This window comes from Narcine bancroftii, chromosome 4 (assembly GCF_036971445.1).
Source record: "Narcine bancroftii isolate sNarBan1 chromosome 4, sNarBan1.hap1, whole genome shotgun sequence".
Classification (NCBI taxonomy): domain Eukaryota; kingdom Metazoa; phylum Chordata; class Chondrichthyes; order Torpediniformes; family Narcinidae; genus Narcine; species Narcine bancroftii.
In genome coordinates, this window is record NC_091472.1 from 206,399,300 (window position 1) to 206,426,334 (window position 27,035).

Sequence of the window (27,035 nt, forward strand, 5' to 3'; positions counted from 1 at the left end):
CTACATTTAATTCAACCTTCTTATCTCCCACACTAATATATTGAAGCCTCCTGAGTGGCACCAGCAAATGGTTCTGCCATGATATTGGTACCACTTGATATCCAGAGGTTACAACCTTTTGTCACCTTCTGCTTATCTCCCTGTATTCACTCTGCAGAACCTCATTCATTTGTTCTATATATGGTGTTGGTATCTATGTGTACAATTACCTCTGGCTGTTCACCCTTCATCTTGAAAATGTCCTTCAACTGCTCAGAGACATCCTGCCTTTGAAACACAGGAGACAACTCAACATCCTGGATTCTCATTTGAGGCCACTAAATCACCTGTCTGTTCCCTAACTATTGCGTCTCCCATCACTATAGCCCTCCTTGTATCCACCCTTCCCTGCTGAGCTTGCTATGGCTGCTCTCTGAACATTTGTCCCCCTCAACAGTGGTAGGTGCTCTCTGAGGATAGTGGCCTCAAAGGAATCCTGAACTCTTTGCTTCCCTTCTCCACTTCTCTTGGTAGTCACCTAGCTACCTGCTTCTGCACCTTAGATATGACCACCTCACTAAAGCTGCCTTCTGTGATGCCTGGATAGCATGCAAAATCAAACATTTTACTGTGTCTCAATAAACAGCAATTCAATAAATGGTAAATGAAAAATATTCACAGTTGATAAGCTGTTAGTGCAAAAAAAAAGTACTAGATATTGATTAGTTTATGAGGCACCACTTGAGTCAAATAATGTATCAGAACTGACTGCGACATTGCATTCTGAGCTAAGATTAACCGTTTTGTTTTCTAGTTGTCCCCAACACAAGTGCAGCTACCATTCCACGAAGCCCTCTCAGCCCAAGCCCTCTGAAAACCCCTCCAGCTGCTGCTGTGTCACCAATACAGGTTAGTAACCAGTTGCAGCCAGTCTGCAACTGAGGGAGTGACTGAGGGAGTGAGTAATGTCCCAACATGTAGTGGTGTAACTACCTGTTGAACTGGCTTCATCTCTGCCATGATCCAGCCTTCTCCCAGTCATTTCCAATGCCTCACTTTCCTTTGTCATTTATTGTGTCATGTAATTTATGATCTATTTTTGGGCCATTTTTCTATTTATGCAACTTCATACATTGGGAAATACAGTACAACTCTGTGATTATCCGAAATGGTTGGGATTGGGCCTATGTTGGATAAATGGGTTTTTGGAGAATTTTTAAAAAACCCCCAGTAGCATCAGCAAGGCACTTCTAACAATGTTTAAACAGCAACAAACAACAAGGGAAGGCTTTTTAAGCATTAACAAAAAAAATGCTGGCCACCCACCAATCACCGACACCTCCCTACCAAGGCTCCGCTACTGCCTGGGAGCTTGGGGTCCCCGCTGCCACCGCGAGCCTGAGGTCTGCTGCTGCCGGAGCCCAGAATCCCCCGCTGCTGGTGCCTGGAGCCCGAGTCCGCTGCTGGGAGCCCGAGGTCCACTGCTGCTGCTGCCTGGAGCCCGAGGTCCACTTCTGCCACTGCCTGGAGCCCGTGGTCCACTGCTGCCGCTGCCGGGAGCCCAAGGTCCACTGCTGCTGCCGTCGGGAGCCTGAAGTCCGCTGCTGCCACTGCTGGGAGCCCAGGGTCCCCGGTAGTAAATTTGGATAAATGAAGATTATGGATATTCTCATTTAACTGGGGATTTCGGAGAATCCAATATTGGATAATCAGAGTTATTCAGTTGAATATTCCCTCTTTTGTCAGAGGTTTGAAAAGATATAGGGTGGCACAGTTGATATAGTGGTTAGCGCAACGCCTTTATAGCGTCAGCAATTGGGACCGGACCAAGGTTCAAATCCCACAGTGTGTGTGAGGAGTTTGTACATTCACCCCATGTCTGTGCGGGTTTTCTCCTTGAGCTCTGAGATACTCAAGAGATAAGGCTGGTGCTCCTAAAACAAAAGTATTCAGATTGGTGATCAGTATCCACAGTGAACTTCTGAAGCATTCTGATCCAGTCACCAGCAAACACTGGGACTCTATTCGAGGGAGTTTGGGACTGCATTCACTGGAATTCTGAAGTCTGAGAGGGGATCTTACAAAACATATAAAATTATGAAAGAGATAGATAAGATCAAGACAGGAAAGTTGTTTCCACTGGTAGATAAAACCAGTGCTAAAGAGCTAGAAGACATAGCTCCAAATTCACAGGAGTGTTTTAGTTGAGATCCAAAAGATCTTTTTCAATATTATTGGTTTCATCAAGTAAATGTTACATAAGTACTTAATAATCTTCTTTGGCTTGGCTTCGCGGACGAAGATTTATGGAGGGGGTAAAAAAGTCCACGTCAGCTGCAGGCTCGTTTGTGGCTGACCAGTCCGATGCGGGACAGGCAGACACGATTGCAGCGGTTGCAAGGGAAAATTGGTTGGTTGGGGTTGGGTGTTGGGTTTTTCCTCCTTTGCCTTTTGTCAGTGAGGTGGGCTCTGCGGTCTTCTTCAAAGGAGGCTGCTGCCCGCCAAACTGTGAGGCGCCAAGATGCACGGTTTGAGGCGTTATCAGCCCACTGGCGGTGGTCAATGTGGCAGGCACCAAGAGATTTCTTTAGGCAGTCCTTGTACAAATCACATAATAATAAAAATGGTGTTAAGACCTATGATACATTGTAAAGAAAAAAACCCACCATACTAATTGTCAACCCCCTCCCTTCGGAGGCGACTGGCTAAACATAAACTGTTCAATACCTAATAACAAAAAAGGGAAAGTGATCAATTAGGTAAAAAATATCAAAAGTTAACTAACCTTACAAATTTTGAAATGAACCCCATAAGGAAACAAAATTAAGATACATTTCAGTAGTGGAGCATCTATTTTTTTCTGAAGCCAGACATGCCATCATATCGGGCAACCATTGAGTGTGAGTGGGAAGGACAGCATCTTCCCATCTCATTAATACGGCCCTTCTAGCGATAAGGGAGGTAAGGGCAACTGCATGGGATGGTGAAGCAGTCATTGTCAGACCCGTTGGCCCACTTATTCCAAAGCGAGCAGTGTTCTCAAAGAATCCAGAAGCTTACATTCATAATAGGTGGTACAGTTGGTGCAGTGCTATTACCATCGCCTTCCCAAGATCGTATTATATGGCGAGCTCTCCACTGGCCACCGTGACAGAGGTGCACCAAAGAAAAGGTACAAGGACTGCCTAAAGAAATCTCTTGGTGCCTGCCACATTGACCACCGCCAGTGGGCTGATAACGCCTCAAACCGTGCATCTTGGCGCCTCACAGTTTGGCGGGCAGCAGCCTCCTTTGAAGAAGACCGCAGAGCCCACCTCACTGACAAAAGGCAAAGGAGGAAAAACCCAACACCCAACCCCAACCAACCAATTTTCCCTTGCAACCGCTGCAATCGTGTCTGCCTGTCCCGCATCGGACTGGTCAGCCACAAACGAGCCTGCAGCTGACGTGGACTTTTTACCCCCTCCATAAATCTTCGTCCGCGAAGCCAAGCCAAAGAAAGAAAAAGATTACACTGCCAGAGACCTGGGTTCAAATCTGGTGCTGTCTGTAAGGAACTTGTATATTGTCCTCTTGTCATGTGGGTTTCCTTCAGGCACTCCACTTTCCTCCCACCCTTCAAAATCATGTGAGGGTTGTAGGTTAATTGGGGTATTGGGTGGCATGGGCCAGAAGGGCCTGAAAAATAATAAGACATATCGACAGGCAGAGATCTAAAGCAAAACTTACAATTGGGACAACATCAGACATTAGGAGATCTTGCCAGTATAAAATGTAACCAAAGATAAAATAATATTTTTGAAAAGATTAGGTTGGATACGTTCCCTGAAATAGACAAATTAAAGGATCCGATCCTGAATTTCCTGGAGGATTAAGCTGGCAACAAAAGAACCAAAAGTTGCAGGACAGGCACCAAGAGAAAAAAATCCTGGTTGAGGATATTAAACAAAGAGGGAAGTTGGAAGGAAAATAAGGCAAGCAGAAAGAGAGCAGAAATGATAATTAACATAAAAAGTCTTCTGCAGCAGTGTAGCACTACATCAAGCTGAGGGCAATAAGGATAAATAAAAGGAGATTTATGTGGAGAGGCAACTGGAATACTGAAAGAGTATTCTGGTTATATGAAATGTTATGAAGGAGAATGCTGCCATGAATATAAAAATTAGAAGCAGCTAAGCACATTAAATATTAAACAGTAACAGGCCCTTTCAACCCACAAGCCGTGCAGCCCAATTAACCTACAACCACCAGTACGTTACTGGAGGATGGGAGAAAACCCACACAGACATGGGGCGAACGTGCAAACTTCTTACAGACAGTGCCAGTTTCGAACTGCTGTCCCGGTCATTGGCACTGTAACAGTAACCATGCTGCTGTTCATCCCCTTGTGCCTGCTTCACCATTCAATGAGACTATGGCTGATATTTTACCCCATATCTCTATCCTGTTGTACTCTTATGTCCTGTAAAATGTCTGAAAATCTATCCAGTTTTGTGTTCAATCTATGCAACAGCTTTGGCTCCACAACCCTGCTCAATCAAGAATTCCAAGGACTTATTATCTTCTGGGTGAAGAAATCTCTTTCCCGCTCCGGAATGGCCAATCCCTTATTTTGAGTCTGTGAGTCATTGGACTGGATACATCAGCCAAGGGTAACATCATCCCAGTCAAATCCCTGAGATTTTCCATGTTTCAGTGAGATCACTTCTCAATCTTCTGACCTCCAGAGGGTACAGACCAGTTTGCTTAATCTCTCCTTGTACACCAAACCTGCCAATTCAGGACTCATTAGTGAACCATTGCTGCATTCTCTCTAATGGTAGTACACCATTCTTAGGGTAGGGAGACCAGAGGCAAGGACAGTATTTCTGAAGTGGTCTCACCAGGAAGGGCTCTGACCCAAAACACTAACTGGTTTCACTTTCCACAGATGCTAATTAACTGAAGTTCTTCCATCATTTCTATTTCTGTTTAAGATCCCAACATTTTGTTTTCCATTCCCATGTGTATTTGGATTTAGCTTTAAGTTTATTTGTCACTTCTGCCTAGTAAAGGAAGAGAGGCTCTTCAATGAGCAGTATGACATGCTAGCTCTAACATTCATTCAGCCATACAGGGCAGAAGATCACAATTTACAGAGTATAGAATTACAATAAAAATATATCAAATAGAAATAAGCCAGAGCAGCATGGAAGCATTGTTGTGAGGTTACTTCACTAGGGAAGAAACTCTCTTTAAGTTTGTTGCTGCTGTAGCGGCAGCTGCACCTACTCCTGAAAGAACACACACAACCAGACGGGTTGAGCTCAGTGAGCAGACTAGTTTATTGCAGGCTGCTGGGCTGCACTTATACTCCCAGCCTGGACCTGGCTGGGAACCGCGCTGGAGGGCGCTGACGCCACCCGGGCATCACGTGGTCCCCCAGCACAGGCTTCTGAGCCCTGTGCTGGGAGGAAGGGAAAACCCTCGAGGGTACCATCTTGGCCGGCTGCCCCGCCGCGTGGCTTACAAGCGGGGCCGGTTCGCCTGCCTAGTGGTGAGCTGCCACACTGCACACTTTCACACTCTAGATCAGCCATTCTCAAACATTTTCTGGCTATGGACCCTTTAGGACTCTGCTCAAAGTTTATGGGCCCCCTTCCCTGTGAAGCAGTTATTTAATGGCTACCTAAAAAAAATTAAAGATTCCTCTCTGTAGCTCCCCCCCCCCCACCCCACCCCCCCACCCCCCGCCCAATAAATATCCTGTATGGCCCCTGTTGAGAATAACTGCTCTGGTGCCTTCTAGCAGGTGGAGAATTACACAATACTTCATGTCAAGGGCAATCACTCTCACCTCACCGTGCCACCAATATCGTTCGAGGAAGGAAATCTTTCTCCAATATGGCCTTCACGTGAGGCCAGATCCACCCAAGATTGTTGACTCTTAAATGGCTCCTGAAATGCGCCTGAAGCATTCAAAGACAAAAAAATTAAAAAAAGTATTCAGCCTGGAGTGGGCTGATGTGTTGAGGGATGTCAAGGGTAAGAAAAAGGTAATGTCAGAGCTTCTGATAAACATCAGGATAATCCCTGTGACTGGATGGAATGTACCTAGATTATGACAGGAAGCAAGGGAAGAGATTGCTGGAGTATTGGCCATGATCTTTGTATCCTACCTTGGCCATCGAAGTGGAACCAGAGGATTGGAGAATGGCAAATATTCCGTTGGAGGGAGAATCCTGGGAATTATAGACGAGTAAGTCTTGCATCAGTGGTGGGCAAACTATTGGAAAGGATTCTTAGGGACAGAATTTATGAGCATTTGGAGAAGCATAGTCAAGTTTGTTGTCATTTGATTGTACAAATGCAACCTAACAAAACAGCATTCTCTGGTCCTCAGTGCAAAACAGGTAGACACACAACCAGACATACATATAGACAAACAATGCATATTGAGGGCAAATATTCATCTATACAAATAAATATTGTCTCGTGGATATGAGAGTCTCAGATGGCTAGTGTGAGCAATTCCTTTGGTTATTCACCAATCTGACTATCTGTGGGAAGAACCTATTTCCCAGCCTGGTGCTGCTGGCTCTGATACTCCTCTATCTCTTCCCCGATGGGAGCCGCTGAAAGATTCTGTGTGCAGGGTGGAAGGAGTCCTCAATGATTTTGTGCTCCCTCTTCAGACAACAATCCCAGTAGATCACATCGATGGGGGAGAGGGAGCTCCAGAAATCCTCACTGCCATTCTTGTGGATTGACCTCTGATCCATTTCTCTGTAGCAACCGTACCATACTCTGATGCAGCCGGCCAGGACATTCTTGATAAAGCTCCTATAGAGGTTGACATGATGGTGGTCAGTAGCCTTGCCCGCTTCAGTCTTCTCAGGAAGTGCAGTCGCTGTTGAACCTTCCTGACAAGTGAAGAGATGTTGAGTGTCCATGATATGTTACTAGTTAAGTGAACTCCGAGGAACTTTGGTGCTCTCCACTCCCTCTACTCCAGAGTTGTTGATGTGTAGTGGAGGAGGGTCATTCCTGGTCCTCCTGAATTCCACATTCATCTCCTTTGTCTTGTCCATGTTGAGACTCAGGTTGTTTCACTTGCACCATTTCACAAGATTTTCCACTGATTCTCTATCGTGCGACTCATCGTTGCTGTTGTGTCATCTGCAAACTTAATGACAGTGTTGGAGCTGGATCTGGTGATACAGTTGTGGGTCAGTAGCATGAACAGGAGTGGGTTGAGCACACATCCCTGAGGTGCACCAGTGCTCTTCTACCAACCCGGACAAACTGCCCAGTAGCACTAACTTCTACTGTGATGAAATGCTTTGAGAGGTTGGTCATGGCCAGAATTAAAATGTACCTAAACAAAGATCTAGACCAACTGCAAATTGCCTATAGTCACAATCGCTACCCAGCAGATGCAATATCATTGGCTCTCCACTCAGCTCTGGATCACCTCGAAAGCAGCAATTCATACATATAGCTGCCCTTCATAGATTACAGCTCGGCCTTCAATACCATTATTCCCTTAGTGCTGGCCAAGAACCTACAAATTCTATGCCTCTGTACTTCCATCTGTAACTGGATCCTTGACTTTCTAATTGGAAGACCAGTCAGTACAAATTGGAAACAACATTTCCTCCTCGCTGATTATCAACATAGGTACTCCAATGATGCGTGCTTAGCCAACTGCTCTACTTATTATACACCCATGACCGTTTGGCAAGGAACAACTCCAATGCTATCTACAAGTTTGCCAGTGACACCACAGTTGTCGTCAGAATCACAATTGGCAATGAGGAAGCATAAAGGAGGGAGCTAGGTCAGCTCATTGAATGGTGTAATGACCACAACATTGCACTCAATGTCAGCAAAACCAAGGAGATGATTGTGGACTTCAGAAGGCAGTCAGGGGAACACGACCCAGTCAGCATTAAGGGCTCAATACTGGAGAGGATCAAGAACTTCAAATTCCTGGGTGTCAACATATACGAGGATCTGTCCTGGAGTCTCCACATTGAGGATGCAATCACAAAGAAGGCTTGCCAATGGCTACACTTCGTGGGATGTCTGAGGAGATTTGGTATGCCACTGAAAACTCTTGAAAACTTCTGCAGCTTTACCATGAGGAGCATTCTGGCTGCTTGCATCACTGCCTGGTATGGAAGCATCAACTCTCAGGACAAGAATAAACTCCAGAGGGTTGTTAACTCGGTCTGTGACATCACATGCACCAGACAAGGACATCTACATGAGGTGGTGTCTTAAAAAAACAGCCTCTATCCTCAAGTACCCCCCCACCCAGGCCATGTACTCTTCACTTTGCTACCATCGGGGAAAAAGGTACAGGGGCCTAAAGACAAGCACTCAGTGGCACAAGGACAGCTTCTTCCCCACTGCCATCAGATTCCTGAATAATCAATGATCCAAAGATACTGCCTGACCTTTTGTGCACTGTTATTTTTATAGTAATGTTGTAAGATGGTTATAATATGAATGTTTGCACTATGATGCTGTAACAAAACACCAAATTTCATGACGTGTTCATGACAATAAATTCTGATTCTGAAACTGGTCTTTCCACCTGGAAGTCAAGAATTCAATTACAGAGTCTTCTCAGGGATAGTCAGCATGGATTTGTAAGAGGCAAGTCATGCCTCACAAGTTTGAATGAGTTTTTCAAGTTGACAAAACAGATTGATGAAGGATGTGGTGTATATGGATTTTAGTAGGCATTTGACAGGACCCCCATCCTCATTCAGAAAGTCACGAGGCATGGGATCCATAGAAATTTGACTGTGTAGATTTGGAATTGGTTTGCATGAGGTCGATGGCTAATGGCTGCAGGTATCTGTTCTGGGACCCCTGCTCTTGTGATTTTTATAAATGACTTGAATGAAGTAGGTCAGTAAATTTTCAGATACACAAAAGTTTGATGTATTGTTAAAGTCTAAGTTACAACAGGATATAGATGCAGAGTTGGGCAGAGAAGTAGAAGGAATTCAATCCAGAAAAGTGTGAAGTGATGCACTTTGGAAGATTGAACCTGAAGAAACTGTAACTGGTTAAAGGCAGGATTCTTTCTCATGTTAAGGAACAGAGGGATCTTGGGGTCCAAATCCATAGATTCCTCAAAGTTGCCAGGCAAGTTGATAGTGGGGTTATGGAGTCATATGGTATGTTGGACTTTGTTAGTCGGGGAAGTGAGTACAAGAACCATGAAATAATATTGCAGCTTGATGAAATTGGTTAGTCCATAATTAGAGTATATGAAGGAAATGGAAGCTTTCGAAGGGCTGCAAGGGAGATTTAACAAGGGAGATTTACCAGGATGGTGTCGGGATTAGAGAGCATGTCTTATGAGGAAAGGTTGAGCAAGCTTGGGCTTTTCTCTTTGGAGCAACGAAGGATGAGAGGCGACTGAAATTTTTAAAATTTTATTTACTGCATGGTAGAAGCCGATTCTGGCCATTAAAGCTGTGCCACCCAATTATACCCAAATTAACCAGAAACCCAGAGGAAGCCCTCGCAGACACAAGGAGAATATACAAATTTCTTGCAGATAGTGTCTCGCTAACCACTACACTGACCGCTACATTGACCATGCCACCCCACTTAATAGAGGTGTATAAGATTTATCAGAGGCATAGAGTGCACAGCCAGTAGCTTTTTTTTCCCCCAAGGCAGCAATGGCCAGAATTAGGACATCTGTTTAAGATGAGCTGAGGAAGGTTTTTACACAGAGAGAGAGAGAGAGAGAGTGTGTGTGTTCGCGTGCGCTGGGGCTGTTGCTTGAGGCTGATACAATTCAAAAGATTCTCAGATAGGAACATGGATGTAAGAAAATTGAGGATTATGAACTGTGAAGACGGGAACAGTTAGATTCATCATGAAATGTTTATATCAGTAGGCCAAAGGGACTCTACAGTGCTGTGCTGTTCTATGAAGTGCAATGAAAACACAGAAATTCTGAGGGAGCTCAGCAGGTCCTGCAGCATCCATAGGAAGTAAAGATCTATAACCGACTTTTCAAGCCTGAGCCCTTCTTCAGTGAATATCTTTGTCTCCTATGGACGTAGCGGGACCGGATGAGTTCCTCCAGCGTTTTTGTGTTCTCACTGCAATCACAGCATCTGCAGAGTTTCATGTTTCACTCCATGGAGTGTAAAACCAGATAGATCACCTGCCACTGGCTCAACTGCCCTTCCAAAGTCCTCACCAACTCATGGGGGAACTAAATTGGGAGCTGATCCACAGTCAGGCAGCAGCCAAGGTGATAGCACACTAACAGACTGTAAGGGATTGTCCTTGGAGACCACAGTGTAGATTCCAGATCTCATGAAACGTGACATTGGATCAAACATGGGCAAGTAAACCACCTTCCATCCTCCCTTAGCTGATGAATGAGTGCTTCTCCATGTTGAACAACACTTGGAGTAGGCACTGAGAGCAGCATAAAACACCGTGTTGACTGGGCGGGGGATCTTCAGCGGCCATCACCAAGGACCACCAATCAGAGCTGATTAAAGCCTGAAGGACAGAGCAGCAAGGCTGGGTCTGCAGCAGGTAGTGAGTGATCCAATACCAATATGGTGATACCTCACCATACGACTGACAGGTATCTGTCCGTGATGGCACTGATAGAGTGACCATTGAGCATTCCTTATGGATGTCCTCTCATGGCTCCACGAATGTGCTAACTGAGACAGACTCTGAACAAACTGAGCAGCTCAAAATTGATCATGAGTTCTTAAAACTATTGAAGTGCAGATTTTTAAAAAAAATTTTTTTATTTTTCACACTATAAACCTCATTGATCAAGATACATACATTTTTCTTTTCAAATATATACAGTGTCGTTTTCTCCCCCCCCCCCTCTCTTCCCATCCCACCCTCCCTACCTCCCCTCCCATTCATTTAAAGTGCAGAATCTAAGATACATTAAACCCGTCAAACAATGTTGTCACTCAATGAAAATAAACAAGAAGTTCCACTGGAGTCAATTCTTTTCATTTCCTTCTCCTTCTGTCATTTTAGGTGATAGATGTCCCCAGTAGGTTTTCTCTATTGTGTTTCATGTATGGCTCCCATATTTGTCCAAATATTGTAATATTATTTCTTAAATTATATGTTATTTTTTCTAATGGAATACATTTATTCATTTCTATATACCATTGTTGTATTCTCAAGTTATCTTCTAATTTCCAGGCTGACATAATACATTTTTTTGCTACGGCTAGGGCTATCCTAACAAATCTTTTTTGTGCACCATCCAAATCAAGTCCAAATTCTTTGTTTTTTATGTTACTTAAGAGGAAGATCTCTGGGTTTTTTTGGTATATTGCTTTTTGTGTTTTTATTTAATATCTGGTTTAGATCTTCCCAAAATTTTTTCACTTTCTCACATGTCCAAATTGCATGAATTGTTGTTCCCATTTCTTTTTTACAGCGAAAACATCTGTCAGATACTGTTGGGTCCTATTTATTTAACTTTTGAGGTGTAATGTATAGCCTGTGTATCTAGTTATATTGTATCATACGTAACCTCATGTTTATTGTATTTCTCATAGTTCCAGAGCATAACTTCTCCCATGTTTCCTTCTTTATCTTTATGTTTAAATCTTGTTCCCATTTTTGTTTAGTTTTACCATTTGTTTCCTCATTCTCCTTTTCTTGCAGTTTAACATACATATTTGTATGTTAAACAAAACAAAGGACTCTACATCACCTTTGTTGACCTCACCAAAGCCTTCGACACCGTGAGCAGGAAAGGGCTTTGGCAAATACTAGAGCGCATCGGATGTCCCCCAAAGTTCCTCAACATGATTATCCAACTGCACGAAAACCAACAAGGTCGGGTCAGATACAGCAATGAGCTCTCTGAACCCTTCTCCATTAACAATGGCGTGAAGCAAGGCTGTGTTCTCGCACCAACCCTCTTTTCAATCTTCTTCAGCATGATGCTGAACCAAGCCATGAAAGACCCCAACAATGAAGACGATGTTTACATCCGGTACCGCACGGATGGCAGTCTCTTCAATCTGAGGCGCCTGCAAGCTCACACCAAGACACAAGAGAAACTTGTCCGTGAACTACTCTTTGCAGATGATGCCGCTTTAGTTGCCCATTCAGAGCCAGCTCTTCAGCGCTTGACGTCCTGCTTTGCGGAAACTGCCAAAATGTTTGGCCTGGAAGTCAGCCTGAAGAAAACTGAGGTCCTCCATCAGCCAGCTCCCCACCATGACTACCAGCCCCCCCACATCTCCATCGGGCACACAAAACTCAAAACGGTCAACCAGTTTACCTATCTCGGCTGCACCATTTCATCAGATGCAAGGATCGACAATGAGATAGACAACAGACTCGCCAAGGCAAATAGCGCCTTTGGAAGACTACACAAAAGAGTCTGGAAAAACAACCAACTGAAAAACCTCACAAAGATAAGCGTATACAGAGCCGCTGTCATACCCACACTCCTGTTCGGCTCCGAATCATGGGTCCTCTACCGGCACCACCTACGGCTCCTAGAACGCTTCCACCAGCGTTGTCTCCGCTCCATCCTCAACATCCATTGGAGCGCTCACACCCCTAACGTCGAGGTACTCGAGATGGCAGAGGTCGACAGCATCGAGTCCACGCTGCTGAAGATCCAGCTGCGCTGGATGGGTCACGTCTCCAGAATGGAGGACCATCGCCTTCCCAAGATCGTATTATATGGCGAGCTCTCCACTGGCCACCGTGACAGAGGTGCACCAAAGAAAAGGTACAAGGACTGCCTAAAGAAATCTCTTGGTGCCTGCCACATTGACCACCGCCAGTGGGCTGATAACGCCTCAAACCGTGCATCTTGGCGCCTCACAGTTTGGCGGGCAGCAGCCTCCTTTGAAGAAGACCGCAGAGCCCACCTCACTGACAAAAGGCAAAGGAGGAAAAACCCAACACCCAAACCCAACCAACCAATTTTCCCTTGCAACCGCTGCAATCGTGTCTGCCTGTCCCGCATCGGACTGGTCAGACACAAACGAGCCTGCAGCTGACGTGGACTTTTTTACCCCCTCCATAAATCTTCGTCCGCGAAGCCAAGCCAAAGAAGAAAAAAAAGAAACATACATATTTGTTATAAATTTGTTATAAATTTTTTGATTATCATTGTGTCTGTATTCACATATTCAAAATTCCCTCTGGTAACCTCAGACTGCTTCCCAATTTGTTCTTCAAGTAGGATTTCAGTTCGTAGTATGCCAACACTGTATCTTGAGTTATATTATATTTATCCTTCATTTGTTCAAAGGATAGTAATTTATTTCCTGAAAAGCAATTTTCTATTCTTTTGATCCCTTTTTTCTTCCATTCTCTAAAGGAAAGGTTATCTATTGTAAAAGGGATTAGCTGATTTTGCATCAGTATTAGTTTTGGTAATTGGTAATTTGTTTTATTCCTTTCTACATGAATCTTCTTCCAAATATTGAGCAGATGATGTAATACTGGAGAATTCCTACGTTGTACCAATTTTTCATCCCATTTATATAATATATGTTCAGGTATCTTCTCCTCTATTTTATCTAGTTCTAATCTAGTCCAATCTGGCTTTTCCCTTGTTTGATAAAAATCTGATAGGTATCTTAATTGTGCGGCTCTATAATAATTTTTAAAGTTTGGCAGTTGTAAGCCTCCTTGTTTATACCATTCTGTTAATTTATCTAGTGCTTTCGTCGGTTTCCCCCCTTTCCATAAAAATTTCCTTATTATTTTCTTTAACTCCTTGAAGAATTTCTCCGTCAAGTGTATTGGCAATGCCTGAAATAGGTATTGTATCCTTGGGAAAATGTTCATTTTAATACAGTTTATCCTTCCTATTAGTGTTAGTGGTAAGTCTTTCCAATGCTCTAAGTCGTCCTGTAATTTTTTCATTAGTGGATAATAATTGAGTTTATATAGATGGCTGAGGTTTTTATTTATTTGTATACCTAGGTATCGTATTGCTTGCATTTGCCATCTGAATGGTGATTCTTTCTTAAATTTTGAGAAATCCGCATTATTCATTGGCATTGCTTCACTTTTATTTGCGTTAATCTTGTATCCCGACACTTCTTATGCAATTCTTTTATTGATATTTCTGGTTCTGTTAAGTATACTATAACATCATCTGCAAATAAACTGATTTTATATTGCTTGTCTTTTATTTTTATCCCTTTTATTTTATTTTCTGTTCTTATCAATTCTGCTAGTGGTTCTATAGCTAACGCGAACAATAAGGGCGATAGTGGGCATCCCTGCCTTGTTGATCTGCTTAAGTTAAATTGCTTTGATATATATCCATTTACTGTCACTTTCGCCAATGGCCCCTTATATAATACTTTAATCCAATTAATATATTTCTCTGGTATGCTGAATTTTTGTAGTACTTTGAATAAATAATTCTATTCTACTCTGTCAAAGGCCTTCTCTGCGTCTAAAGCTACCTCTACTGTTGGAGCTTTATTTCCTTCTACTGCATGAATTAAGTTAATAAATTTACAAATATTGTCTGTTGTTCGTCTTTTTTTAATAAATCCAGTTTGGTCTAGATTTACTATTTTTGGTACATAGTCGGCTAATCTGTTTGCTAATAGTTTAGCTATTATCTTATAATCTGTGTTAAGTAAAGATATTGGTCTATATGACGCTGGTGCGAGTGGATCTTTCCCTGTCTTTGGTATTACTGTAATTATTGCTGTTTTGCATGAATCTGGTAAGCTTTGTGTTTTATCAATCTGGTTGATTACTTCCAGGAGGGGAGGAATTAATAAATCTTTAAATGTTTTATAGAATTCTATTGGGAATCCATCCTCTCCTGGTGTTTTATTATTTGGTAGTTTTTTTATTATCTCTTGTATTTCTACTATTTCAAATGGTTCTGTTAATCTATTTGTTCCTCTATTTATAATTTTGGTAGTTCAATTTTAATTAAAAATTCATCTATTTTGTCTTCTTTCCCTTCGTTTTCAGTTTGGTATAATTGTTCGTAGAATTCTCTGAAGTTTTCATTAATCTCCGTTGGATTATATGTGATTTGTTTGTCTTTTTTCCTTGATGCCAATACCATTCTCTTAGTTTGTTCTGTCTTAAGCTGCCATGCTAGAATTTTGTGCGTTTTTTCTCCTAGTTCATAATATTTCTGTTTTGTCTTCATTATGTTCTTCTCCACCTTATATGTTTGTAGTGTTTCATATTTTATTTTTTATCTGCCAATTCTCTTCTTTTAGTTGTGTCTTCCTTCATTGCTAATTCTTTTTCTATATTTGTTATTTCCCTTTCCAACTGCTCTGTTTCCTGATTGTAGTCCTTCTTCATCTTGGTTACATAACTTATTATTTGCCCTTTGATGAACGCTTTCAATGAGTCCCATAGTATAAACTTATCTTTCACTGATTCCGTATTTATTTCAAAGTACATTTTAATTTGTCTCTGAATGAATTCTCTAAAATCCTGCCTTTTAAGTAGCATGGAGTTTAATCTCCATCTATACATTCTTGGAGGGATGTCCTCTAACTCTATTGTCAATATCAGGGGTGAGTGGTCCGATAATATTCTAGCTTTATATTCTGTTTTTCTTACTCTGTCTTGCATACGAGCTGATAACAGGAATAGGTCTATTCTTGAGTATGTTTTATGTCTACCCGAATAATATGAATATTCCTTTTCCTTTGGGTGTTGTTTCCTCCATATATGCAAAAGTTGCATTTCTTGCATCGATTTAATTATAAATTTGGTTACTTTGTTTTTTCTGTTAATTTTTTTCCCAGTTTTATCCATGTTTGAATCCAAATTAAGGTTGTAATCCCCTCCTATTAGTATGTTCCCTTGCGTATCTGTTATCTTCAAAAAAATATCTTGCATAAATTTTTGATCTTCTTCGTTAGGTGAATATACATTGAGTAAATTCCAAAACTCCGAATATATCTGACATTTTATCATTACATATCTCCCTGCTGGATCTATTATTTCCTCTTCTATTTTAATTGGTACATTTTTACTGATTAATATAGCTTCTCTAGCTTTTGAATTATATGACGCTGCTGTTACATGTCCTACCCAATCTCTCTTTAATTTCTTGTGCTCCATTTCAGTTAAATGTGTTTCTTGCACGAATGCTATATCAATTTTTTCTTTTTTCAGTAAATTTAGCAGTTTCTTCTTTTTGATTTGGTTATGTATTCCGTTAATATTTAAAGTCATATAGTTCAGCGTAGCCATTTCATACTTTGTTTATCTTTCCTTTCCGTTTCCTCATCATCACCTTTCCTTCTTATCCATTTCTGCTTTCTTGTTTTGAACACTTTATAAGACAACGTTTCTAAAACATCAAACATTTCCCTTATTCTCCTATCTAAAATTTCTTTAACCCCACTATCCCTTCCCCTTCCTGAGTTGCCCTTTATCCCCTGTTGGGCAACCACATCTCCCCTCTCCATTTGGATTTGCAAATTCACTCGCAAGCGTCAACTGATTTCGCAGTGACCGTAACTCCTCCCCACCTAGCCCCCCCCATAAAAGATTTTTATTTTCATATATAACAAAGGTCACTCTTTTAATTCCCTCCTTACTTCCTCTCTTCCCTTTCATTCCCTTATTTATTCTTATCTATACTCTATATATTTTCCTTTAAATATGGATACACTCATGTACACACATATATACATACACACACACACACACACACACACACACACACATATACATATATATATATATATATATATATATATATTCTACCCATATACACACATACATATAGTTTGTGGTCATTTTTACTCTCGTTACATGTCTTCATCTCTCTGCCTGTTTTGTTTCTATGTGCCCTTTCTATTTCCATTTCTTCCTGTAATTCTGGTCTTCCTAGGACCCTAGGGATCCAATCTTTTATAAATTCTCTCATATTCTTGCCTTCTTCATCTTCCTTAAGGCCCACTATCTTTATATTATTTCTTCTATTATAATTTTCCATTATATCTATCTTCTGAGCTAACAGCTCTTGTGTCTCTTTAACTTTTTTATTAAATTCTTCTAATTTCTTTTTTAAGTCCTCTACTTCCATTTCTACGACTGTTTCTCGTTCTTCCACCTTGTCCACTCTTTTTCCTATATCTGACATGACCATCTCTAATCTATTCATTTTTTCTTCTGCACTTTTAATTCTTCTTTTTATTTCACTAAATTCTTGTAATTGCCATTCTTTTACTGATTCCATATATTCTTTAAAAAAAAATATCCATTGTCTTGCCTTTCCCTTCTTCCATTTCTCTATGTTCTTCTACTTCTTCTTCCTCTGGGTTGGTCATCTGTTGTTTCCTTGTTTTCTTTTTACTCTCTTCTTTCTTGTTCTCGTTGTTTTCTATGTTCTCTTCCTGTTGTTGTGTTGCAGCTGTCATTCTCAGCTGTGGAGATCGACTCCTCAGCTGGTCCCCCCTCCCGTCAGTGTTTTTTTTTCATGCGCGGTTGCGCACTTTTACTTGGCTCTGCGAGCCATTTTTGTAGTCCCGAGCTCGGGACTTCCACTGACCTTAGGGAGCAGGCTTCTCTCTCCGCGGCGGGCCTCCTCGGACAGGCAAGGCCTTCACCTTCTTCTTCCGACGTTCTTTCTTCTTCTCTTCTTCCCGTTGCTTTCAACTTTTCTTTCTTCACTGCCATTTTCTTCCCACCTTTACTTTCACTTTGTTTTCATTTTTATTCTTGTGCCTTTGTGTTTTGTGTATTTTTTTTAAACTTTTCCGGAGAGGGCTGGGGTTCCCTGACCGGCCACTACTCCATCACGTGACTCCCGAAGTGCAGATTGACCTGGGGTTCATTTCGTAGATCATTGAAAGTGGCCAGACTTTAGATAGGGTAGTAAAGAAAGTGGGTGCTATGCTTGGCTTCACTGGGTGGGGCATTGAGGTCATTTTGCTTCCATGTAAAACTTTATTTCGGCTGCATTTGGAATACCTGTGCAATTCAGATTGCCTCATTACTCAGGAAGAATGTGGAGGCTTTGGAAAGAGTGCAGAAGATGTTTACCAGGATGTGGCCTGGTTTATAGGATGTGAGTTATGTGGAGAGACTGGGCAAACTTGGATAATTTTCTCTGGAGCGAAGAGAAGACCTGATCGAGATTTATAAAATCATGAGAGGCATTTTCCACAAGCCCAAAGTTTCACACACGACAGGACATGGGTTTAAGTTGAGGGGGAGGAAATTTAACGGAGATGTGCAGGACAAAATATTTTACACAGGTGCTTGGAACAGGCTGCGGGATGTTGTGGTGGAAGCAGATACAAAAGTAGCGTACAAGAGGCTTCTAAATAGACACGAGAATATGAAAGGGATGGAGGGACATCCATCATGTGTAAGCAGCATATTCTTAGTTTGATTTGAATACCCTGTTCAGCACCATCAAGTGGGCCATTCTGTGAACTATGAACTGTGGAGTATCAGCAGCAGCAGACCTCTTCACCCCCTACTACTTGTAACCATATGGCCCAGTACTGACATCGATGCTTTTGGTCTTCAGTAGCAGATTAATTTCCAAGGCTTGCTCCTTGAATTCCACAGAATATATTGTCACCCGTTGAGGCAGTTCCTCAGGGGCGATGGTGACTTGTTCCCATGAAGTGGAACCATTCCCTGCATTAGTCTTTTTGAAGGTGGTGTGGCTGCTGCACATAATCTTGGGAGAGCCAGCTCACATTCCAATGGCAAAGCATCCAAGATCATTGAAGAACTACCATTGCTCTGTGGACTTTACTCAAGGATGCCTTCTCATACTTCAGTCGAACTTCAGCAGTTATGATTATAGAGTCCATTATCAAAGATGAAGTTTCAGGGTACATGATAAAATAGGCCAAAGTCAGCATGGTTTTCCTCAGAGAAGATCTTGGCTGACAAATCTGCTGGAGTTCTTTGAGGATGTAACATTGGATGAGTTGGGCTGAAGGGCCTGTTCAGTGCTGTATGACTCCAACTGGGACAGGTTTAGATCAGGTAAATAGGCTCTTTTCCTTGGGAATGGAAAGATATGATTCATGTGCAGCCAGATGGGATTAGTTTAATTTGTCATCATGGTTGGCACAGATATGGGCTGAAGAGCCTATTCCTATGCTTTGCATGAAGAGTCAGTGGATGTTTATTTGGATTTTCAGACCTATGACAATATGCCACACATGAGCTTACTAAACAAGAGAGGAGCAAATGATATTATGGGAAAGGTACGAGCATCCATAGAAGGTTGGGTGAATGGTTAAAGGCAAAGAGTGGGAATAAAGGGGCCCTTTACAGGCTGGCTGTCAATGACCAGTGGTGCTCTACAGGGTTTAATGTTGGGTCCGCTATTTTTCACATTGTAACTTGACAGAACTAATGGCTTTTGGGCTGAGTGTGTGGATAATAAAAAAGACAGATGGAGAAGCGGGTAGTGTTGAGGAAGCAGGGAGTCTGCAGAGGTACTTGGCCAGGTTGGGGGAATGGGCAAAGATGTGGCAGATGGAAGTGTATGGTCATGCACATTATCAGAACAAATAAATAAGTAAACTATTTTCTAAATAGGGAGAGAATTTAGAAAGTAGAGGTCCAAAGGACTAAGTCCCCGTACAGGATTCCCTAAAAGTTAACTTGCAGGTTGAATCAGTAACAGGGAAGGCAAATGCAATGTTAGCATTCAATTCGAGATGACCAGAATATAAAAGAAAGGATGTAATGCTGAGGATTTATAAGGCATTGGGCCAGACCACATTTGGAGAATTGTGAGCAATTTTGGGCCCCACTTATAAGGAAAGATGTTGGAGAGGGCCTCAGGTAGGCTGACAGGAATGAACCTGTACTCACTGGAGTTCAGAGGATGAAGGGGGATCTCATTGAAACCACCTGAATATTGAAAGGGCTGTATAGAGTGAATATGGAGAGGATGTTTTCAGTAATGGGAGAGTCCAGGAGGAGAGGGCAGAGCCTCAAAATAAAAGGACGTACCTTTAGATCAGAGATGAGGAGAAATTTCTTCAGCCAGAGGGTGGTGAATCTGTTGCCACAGGCAATTGTGGAGGCCAAGTCATTTAAAGTGAAAATTATTAGGTTCCTGATTAGTACAAGTGTCAAAGGTATTAGGGAGAAGCCAAGAGAATGGAGTTAGAGAAGAAATACATCAGCCATGATTTGAATGGCAAAGAAGACTTGATGGGCCAAATGACCTAATTCTACTCCTGCGTCCATTGGGATAGGGGAGATATTGAAAGCCAAGTACCTCAAGCTCAAGGCCAATGTGTTTCTATCAGAGTGAAGGGTAAGAACAGCAAGTCTGTGGAAACCTGATGTTTAGGGACTACAAGGGTTTTATATGTGAGGTGTGGAAGATAGGGTAAAAGAGAGCTCAGTTTGAACAGAGAAGGAGCATCATGTTACTTGTGTGAGGTTTGTTCAAGAATCTGATAAAAAATGGGAAAGAAACTTCTGGTGATGCATGATGGGCAATCCTGTCTGACCAATATAATTACATTTTTGAACAGTTAAAAATATTGAGGAGATGTTGCAGTTCATGTAGTTTACTTGAACTTCATTCGGTGGGTGCCTTTGACAAGGTCCCTGCACATGGAAGGCTGGTCTGTAGGTTAGAGCCCATGGAATGCAAGGCAAGTTGGCAATTGGATCCAAGAAGGCAATGATGATGGTGAATCTTTTCAGGATTGGAAGTCTGAAGTCTATAGTCGAGAAAATGCTTGAAGCTATCATTAAGGAAAAACATTGTGAGACATTTAGATGGAAATCGTTCCATAAGGCATGGGAAGTTCATGACTGAGGATCTAATGAGTGCAACAGGTGGAGGGGAACAGGTGGATGCTGTGAAGGCATTCGATAAAGTGCCACATAAGGATGCATGGAGTTGAGGGTAAAGTATAGCAGAGAGTTGGAATAAATGGGTATTTCTCTGGATGGCAATCAGTGGTGGGCAGAGTGCCACAAGGGCAGTGTTGGATCCACATTGTTCACAATATAGATTAACAATTTGGAAGAGCGTCTCAATTTCAGAAAATTGAGTGGAAAAACAAATTGTGCAGAGGATGTTGATAGTAGATGTTTATTTAAATGGTGGAAATTGCAGCATGTTGCTGTGCAGAGGGAGTTGGGAGAGCTTGTGCATGAATTGGTTTGCAAGTGCAACAGGTAATCAAAAGGCAAATGGGATGTTGGTCTTCAATAGTAGAGGGATTGAATTCAAGAGCAGAGAGGTTCTGCTACAACTGTACATGGTACTGGTGAGGCTGCATCTGGAGTATTATGTGCAGTTCCTTGAGAAAAAATATATTGACTTTGGAGGTGTTCGCCATGTTGATTCCGGATATGGGTGGGTTGGGGTTAGTCAGTGAAGAGAGATTGCATTGCCTGGGACTATACTCGCTGGAATTCGAAAGATGAGAGGGGATCTTTTGAAACATTGAAAGTTATGAAAGGGATAGATAAGATAGAGGCAGGAAAGTTGTTTCACTGGGAGGTGTGACTAGAGCTAGGCGACATAGCCTCATGGTTTGAGGGAGCTGATTTAGGATGGAGATGGGGGAAAATGCTTCTTCCAGAATGTAGTGAATTGGTGGGATTCCCAGCCCAAAGAAGCAGTAGAAGCTCCCTCATTGAATATAATTGAGACACGGTTGGATAGCTTCTTGCTTAGTAGGGGAATGAAAGGTTATGAGGAAAAGCCAGGTAGGTGGAGCTGAGTCCAAGGCCAGATCAGCCATGATATTATTGAATGGCTCAACAGACCTGATGGCTGACTACTGCTCCTAGTTCTTACATTTATGACCAGTGGTCCTCTGCAGGAATTGATGCTGGAATGTTTGCAGTATCATGTATGTTAATGGTAAATAGGCATATGAATATTTTGATTGGCAGACAGCATGAAAATTAATGGTGTTGAATATAGAAGCATTCTTCTTTCTTTGGCTTGGCTTCGCGGACGAAGATTTATGGAGGGGATAAAAAGTCCACGTCAGCTGCAGGCTCGTTTGTGGCTGACAAGTCCGATGCGGGACAGGCCGACACGGTTGCAGCGGTTGCAGGGGAAAATTGGTTGGTTGGGGTTGGGTGTTGGGTTTTTCCTCCTTTGCCTTTTGTCAGTGAGGTGGGCTCTGCGGTCTTCTTCAAAGGAGGTTGCTGCCCACCAAACTGTGAGGCGCCAAGATGCACGGTTTGAGGCGTTATCAGCCCACTGGCGGTGGTCAATGTGGCAGGCACCAAGAGATTTCTTTAGGCAGTCCTTGTACCTTTTCTTTGGTGCACCTCTGTCACGGTGGCCAGTGGAGAGCTCGCCATATAACACGATCTTGGGAAGGCGATGGTCCTCCATTCTGGAGACGTGACCCATCCAGCGCAGCTGGATCTTCAGCAGCGTGGACTCGATGCTGTCGACCTCTGCCATCTCGAGTACTTCAACGTTAGGGATGAAAGCGCTCCAATGGATGTTGAGGATGGAGCGGAGACAACGCTGGTGGAAGCGTTCTAGGAGCCGTAGGTGATGCCGGTAGAGGACCCATGATTCGGAGCCGAACAGGAGTGTGGGTATGACAACGGCTCTGTATACGCTTATCTTTGTGAGGTTTTTCAGTTGGTTGTTTTTCCAGACTCTTTTGTGTAGTCTTCCAAAGGCGCTATTTGCCTTGGCGAGTCTGTTGTCTATCTCATTGTCGATCCTTGCATCTGATGAAATGGTGCAGCCGAGATAGATAAACTGGTTGACCGTTTTGAGTTTTGTGTGCCCGATGGAGATGTGGGGGGGCTGGTAGTCATGGTGGGGAGCTGGCTGATGGAGGACCTCAGTTTTCTTCAGGCTGACTTCCATAGAGCCAGCTCTTCAGCGCTTGACATAGAAGCATTAGCCTTATGCTAAAGAGTGATGTTCATCACCTGGGCAGCACAATAGCAGATCTAATCCTAATAAATCCTAATCTAATCCTAATAAATATGAGCTGTTGTATTTTGAGATCAAATAGAGCCATGAATACTGGGTCTCCGGGGAATATTAAGAATCAAAGGGACCTTAATGCAGAAGTGCAAACATCCCTAAAGGTGGCATCATAGGCAATTGGAATGGTAAAGAAGGCACAGGATGCTTACCTTCATTATCTGGGACATTTTGTCAGAGTACAATTTTATGAAACATTGGTTAGTCTGTTAAGTTATAGTTGCCTCCTTATCGGAAATATGTGATTGCACAGGAGGAGGTGCAGAGGAGATTCACCAGGTTGCTATCTGGCATGGAGCAGTTATGTGTAGAAACTGGAGTGGAGATTCACCAGGATGGTATCTGGCATGGAGCACGTATGTGTAGAAACTGGAGAGGCTTGTCGTGATATTAGTGGAGCAAAGATGGATACAAAATTAAGAAAGTCGAAGATAGAATAAATTGTAAATAAAACTTTTCTCACGGCAGAGGTGTTTAAAAAGAGGCCGAAAAGGTTTAGGTGGAGAAGTCAGGGGCTGAGAGACAACATGAGGAAGATTCTTTTTGTGCAGAGCTTAACAATCTCAGAACATTTCTGAAGCATCTGGATGAGCATTTGAATCATCTGGGCAGATAAATGGGATTAGAGTCACTGGATACTTGATGTTGTCATGGACACAGTGAGGTGAAGAGCCCACTTCTCTGCTGTATGACTCTGTGTCTGCGACATTCCCTGCATCCATCATGCTCATATTTTCATGTGTCAAGAATTGTTTTTTGTTGCCATAGAGGTCATTTATATAACGTTCAAGGATCCAAGTCCTAATCGTTCCCATTTAGGAAATCTTTAATCTTTCTTGAATGATTATTTTTGTTTTGTTTCCTACCTAGCTCATTTTGCCATTCATACTTATTGTAATCTTAAAAGGTTTTCTGCATTTCAGAATATTCTTGATATACATTTTATCGGGGTTTTTTTAGTAACCATGATAAACCATCAGTTATTTGAAGTACACAAAAGTTCTGGAGAAACTCAGCAGGTCACACAGAACCATAGAAAGCAAGTGATTGATAGTTGACGTTTTGGGCTTGAGCCCTTCTTCAAGAGTGCCAAAAATCATGTCCAAATAAGAAGGTGGGGGAGATGGGAAGAACACAAGCTAGCAGGAAGAGCACAGACTAGCAGGTGGGAGATGGAAGGGGTAACTGAGAGGTGATCATAGAAATGGGTAGAGGGCTAGGAAAGATGCTCTCTGAGAGCTGGAGAAGGGAGACACCAGATAAGGGAGAGAGACCACGGGAGGGAGTTAATGGAAATTGGAGGTCAATATTGATGCACTCTAATTAGAGAGGGCCAAAATGGATTATAAGGTGTTGCTCCTCCAATTTACGAATCGCCTCATGAAGCCATAGACGGCATGTCAGTAGGGTGTGGAATTGAAGTGGGTGGTCACTGGGAGGTCCTTGCTATTGCAGCAGATAGAGCGAAGGTACTCCATGAAGTGATCTCCCAGTTGGTGTTCAGTCCCCTCGATGTAAAGGAGGATTCATTGGGAACACCAGATTTAGTAAATGGCCCCTACAGATTTACAAGTGAGGTGTTGCTTCACTTGCAAGGACTGTTTAAGGCCCCGAATTGTAGTGAGGTGCAAATGCGAGGGTAGCACTTCTTGCAGTCACAGGAGTAGGTACCAAGGAGGGGTAATGGAGGATTTAGACCAGCTTATGCAAGAAGGAATGGAGTTCCATCAGAAGACAAAATCTAAATTCCACCATGAGGCCTGGGATGCATATGAATTAATAGACATAATCTAATTTACACCATGAGGCCCAGAGATGCAGTTGTTTTTTGTTAGTCGCAGACTGTCAGGAGATCTTGAAGATAAGTAAACCATTTATTCAGGGTGATGGGCTATGAGTAAACAAATTTTGGGTAATATAAGTCATGGTCCCACTGCTGAAGTTTGAGACTCTCTGAGGGGTGGAAACATCTCTCAGCAAGAAGAAGAACTTCTAGAGTCCAACCAACGTCCCGGTCGGGGGAGGTGGAGAAGCTGCTACTGGCGCCCCGACAACCTACTATAACTGTGCGGTCATTGTCTCGCTTCGGCATTTGCGACCAGTCCAGGCGTTGATAAGTATAATTGAGAAGGGCTTGCATATTGTTGTTTGAAATCAGCTTTATATTTAGTAATAAAGATTTGTATAAACTGAAGTGCTCTTGGCTTGTGTCTCTGTTTTCTTTCGGGTAGCACTTGCAGTCACAGGAGTAGGTACCAAGAAGGCTATTGGTGGGAAGGGATAAGTGGATGAGGGAGTTCTGGAGGGAACAATATTTACAGTAGTGGAGGGGGGAAGATGCGTCTGGTAGTGGGATCATGCAGTAGTTAGTGGAAAATGCAGAGAATTATATGTTGGACACAAAGATTGATTGGATGATAGTTGAGGAGGAGAACCTTGTCCTTGTTGCATCTAGAGCTGGAGGGGGTTAGGATAGATGTGCGGGAAATTTAGGAGATGCAGGTAAGAGCTGAGTTGATGGCATTAGAGGGTATGACTTTTTTAAACCATACAGCACAGTAGCAGGCCCTGCTGGCCTATGAGCCCATGCCACCCAATTAACCTACAACGACTGTATGTTTTTGAAGGGTGGGAGAAAATCGGGGCACCTGGAGGAAACCCACGTAGACACAGGGAGAACATGCAAACTCCTTACTGACAGCACTGGATTCGAACCCAGATCGCTGGCACTGTAATAGCATAGTACATTAACTATGCCACTCTAAAGGAGGAGGATATCTCGATTTCCTTTCCTCTTTCAAAAATGTACAAGGATTATAGATTAATTGGTGAATGGGGGGGGGGGGGAACAGTCTCATGGGAGGGAAGAACCTGTTTCTGTTCTGCGTGTCTACAGTTAAAAGAGAAGATGAAAAGAAGTGTCGTCAAGATAATGGTGGGAGTCAGGGGGTGTAAAAGATGTCAGTAGATAGTTTGTCACCCAATGGTGATAAAGTAGATGGATATCTTGGTCAGCTTGGACATTGGACTGAAGGGCCAATTTTCTTGCAGTTTAACCCTATGCATTGAAAAATCTATAATTTTAATTTTCTCAGTTGAATATTGATGTGTTTTTTTTTTCAGATCTATTTTTGAAGTACTTTGCTGAGATTTTCATTTGAATTGGATATATCCATTGTTACCTTGCAGAGCATCAAATGAACAATGTTATTTAAATATTAAGTTCATGTCTTTTTTTAAACACAGAGATCTCCAGTTCACAATCTGTTGTTTAAATTATTAGGGCAAAACTGACTGAATTGGAATCAAGACTTGGACCACAGAGTAGTTTGAAAAGGGGATCGATGTGTATAGAGTGAATACATTCTGTACAAGCCCAAGTAACAATCCTTAAATGTGTGTGCTTACTCATAGAGGCATTCCATCAGTGGGCCGATATCAGCACCAAAGACTCTGGCAGCACTTACAGATAAAAGATCAAGCTACACTGAGATTTCAGTTCCAGGTGAGTCTTTTCCAGCATTCAAGCTATTTGATGGCTGATTCTGCTGAGGTCATGGCTCAACTCATTGATGCAGTTTACTATCAGAGGGCCAAGAGAGGGCAGATCCTTGGGAATCAGCTCCGGTGTGGCTTTTCCAACAGTTTCTGTGAACAATGTAATGCTGTGGCAAATTAGAGATGTGGTGCAGTTTCGGCATGACAGAGTCATCCAGCACAGAAACAGGCCTTGGTCCACCAGGCCAACCATTGCATATCCATAGTTTTTTAATTAAAAAAAAGTAGATGTGGAACAGGGTAATAGGCCCTTCTGGCCCACGAGCACCATGCCACCCAAACACCCCAATCACCCTACAACCCCTGTCCGTTTTGGGTGGGAGGAAACCGAAGCAGGCAGGCAGACGCAGGGAGAACATACAAACTCCTTACATTCAGCAATGGATTTGAACCTGGGTCGTTAGCGCTCTAATAGCATTGTGCTAACCATACGCTAATCTCTACTAAACCCATTTACCAGCACTTCAAGTGCTCATTCACAGAATTTTTAAATATTGTGAGAGTGCCTGCCTCTTTGACCATCTCAAGCAGTACAATC

The 27,035-nt window shown here is 42.5% G+C and overlaps 1 protein-coding gene across 6 annotated transcripts in view; it reads left to right on the forward strand.

Moving 5' to 3' along the window:
- Positions 1 to 27,035, forward strand: part of specc1la (sperm antigen with calponin homology and coiled-coil domains 1-like a) — a 278,924-nt gene that overhangs the window by 121,188 nt on the left and 130,701 nt on the right. For all 6 annotated transcript variants that reach the window (XM_069933747.1, XM_069933749.1, XM_069933750.1 and 3 more), the window contains 2 exons: positions 794 to 888; positions 26,354 to 26,444. In XM_069933747.1, coding sequence (XP_069789848.1) covers positions 794 to 888; positions 26,354 to 26,444 — 186 coding nt within the window. The remainder of the gene's footprint in view (positions 1 to 793; positions 889 to 26,353; positions 26,445 to 27,035) is intronic.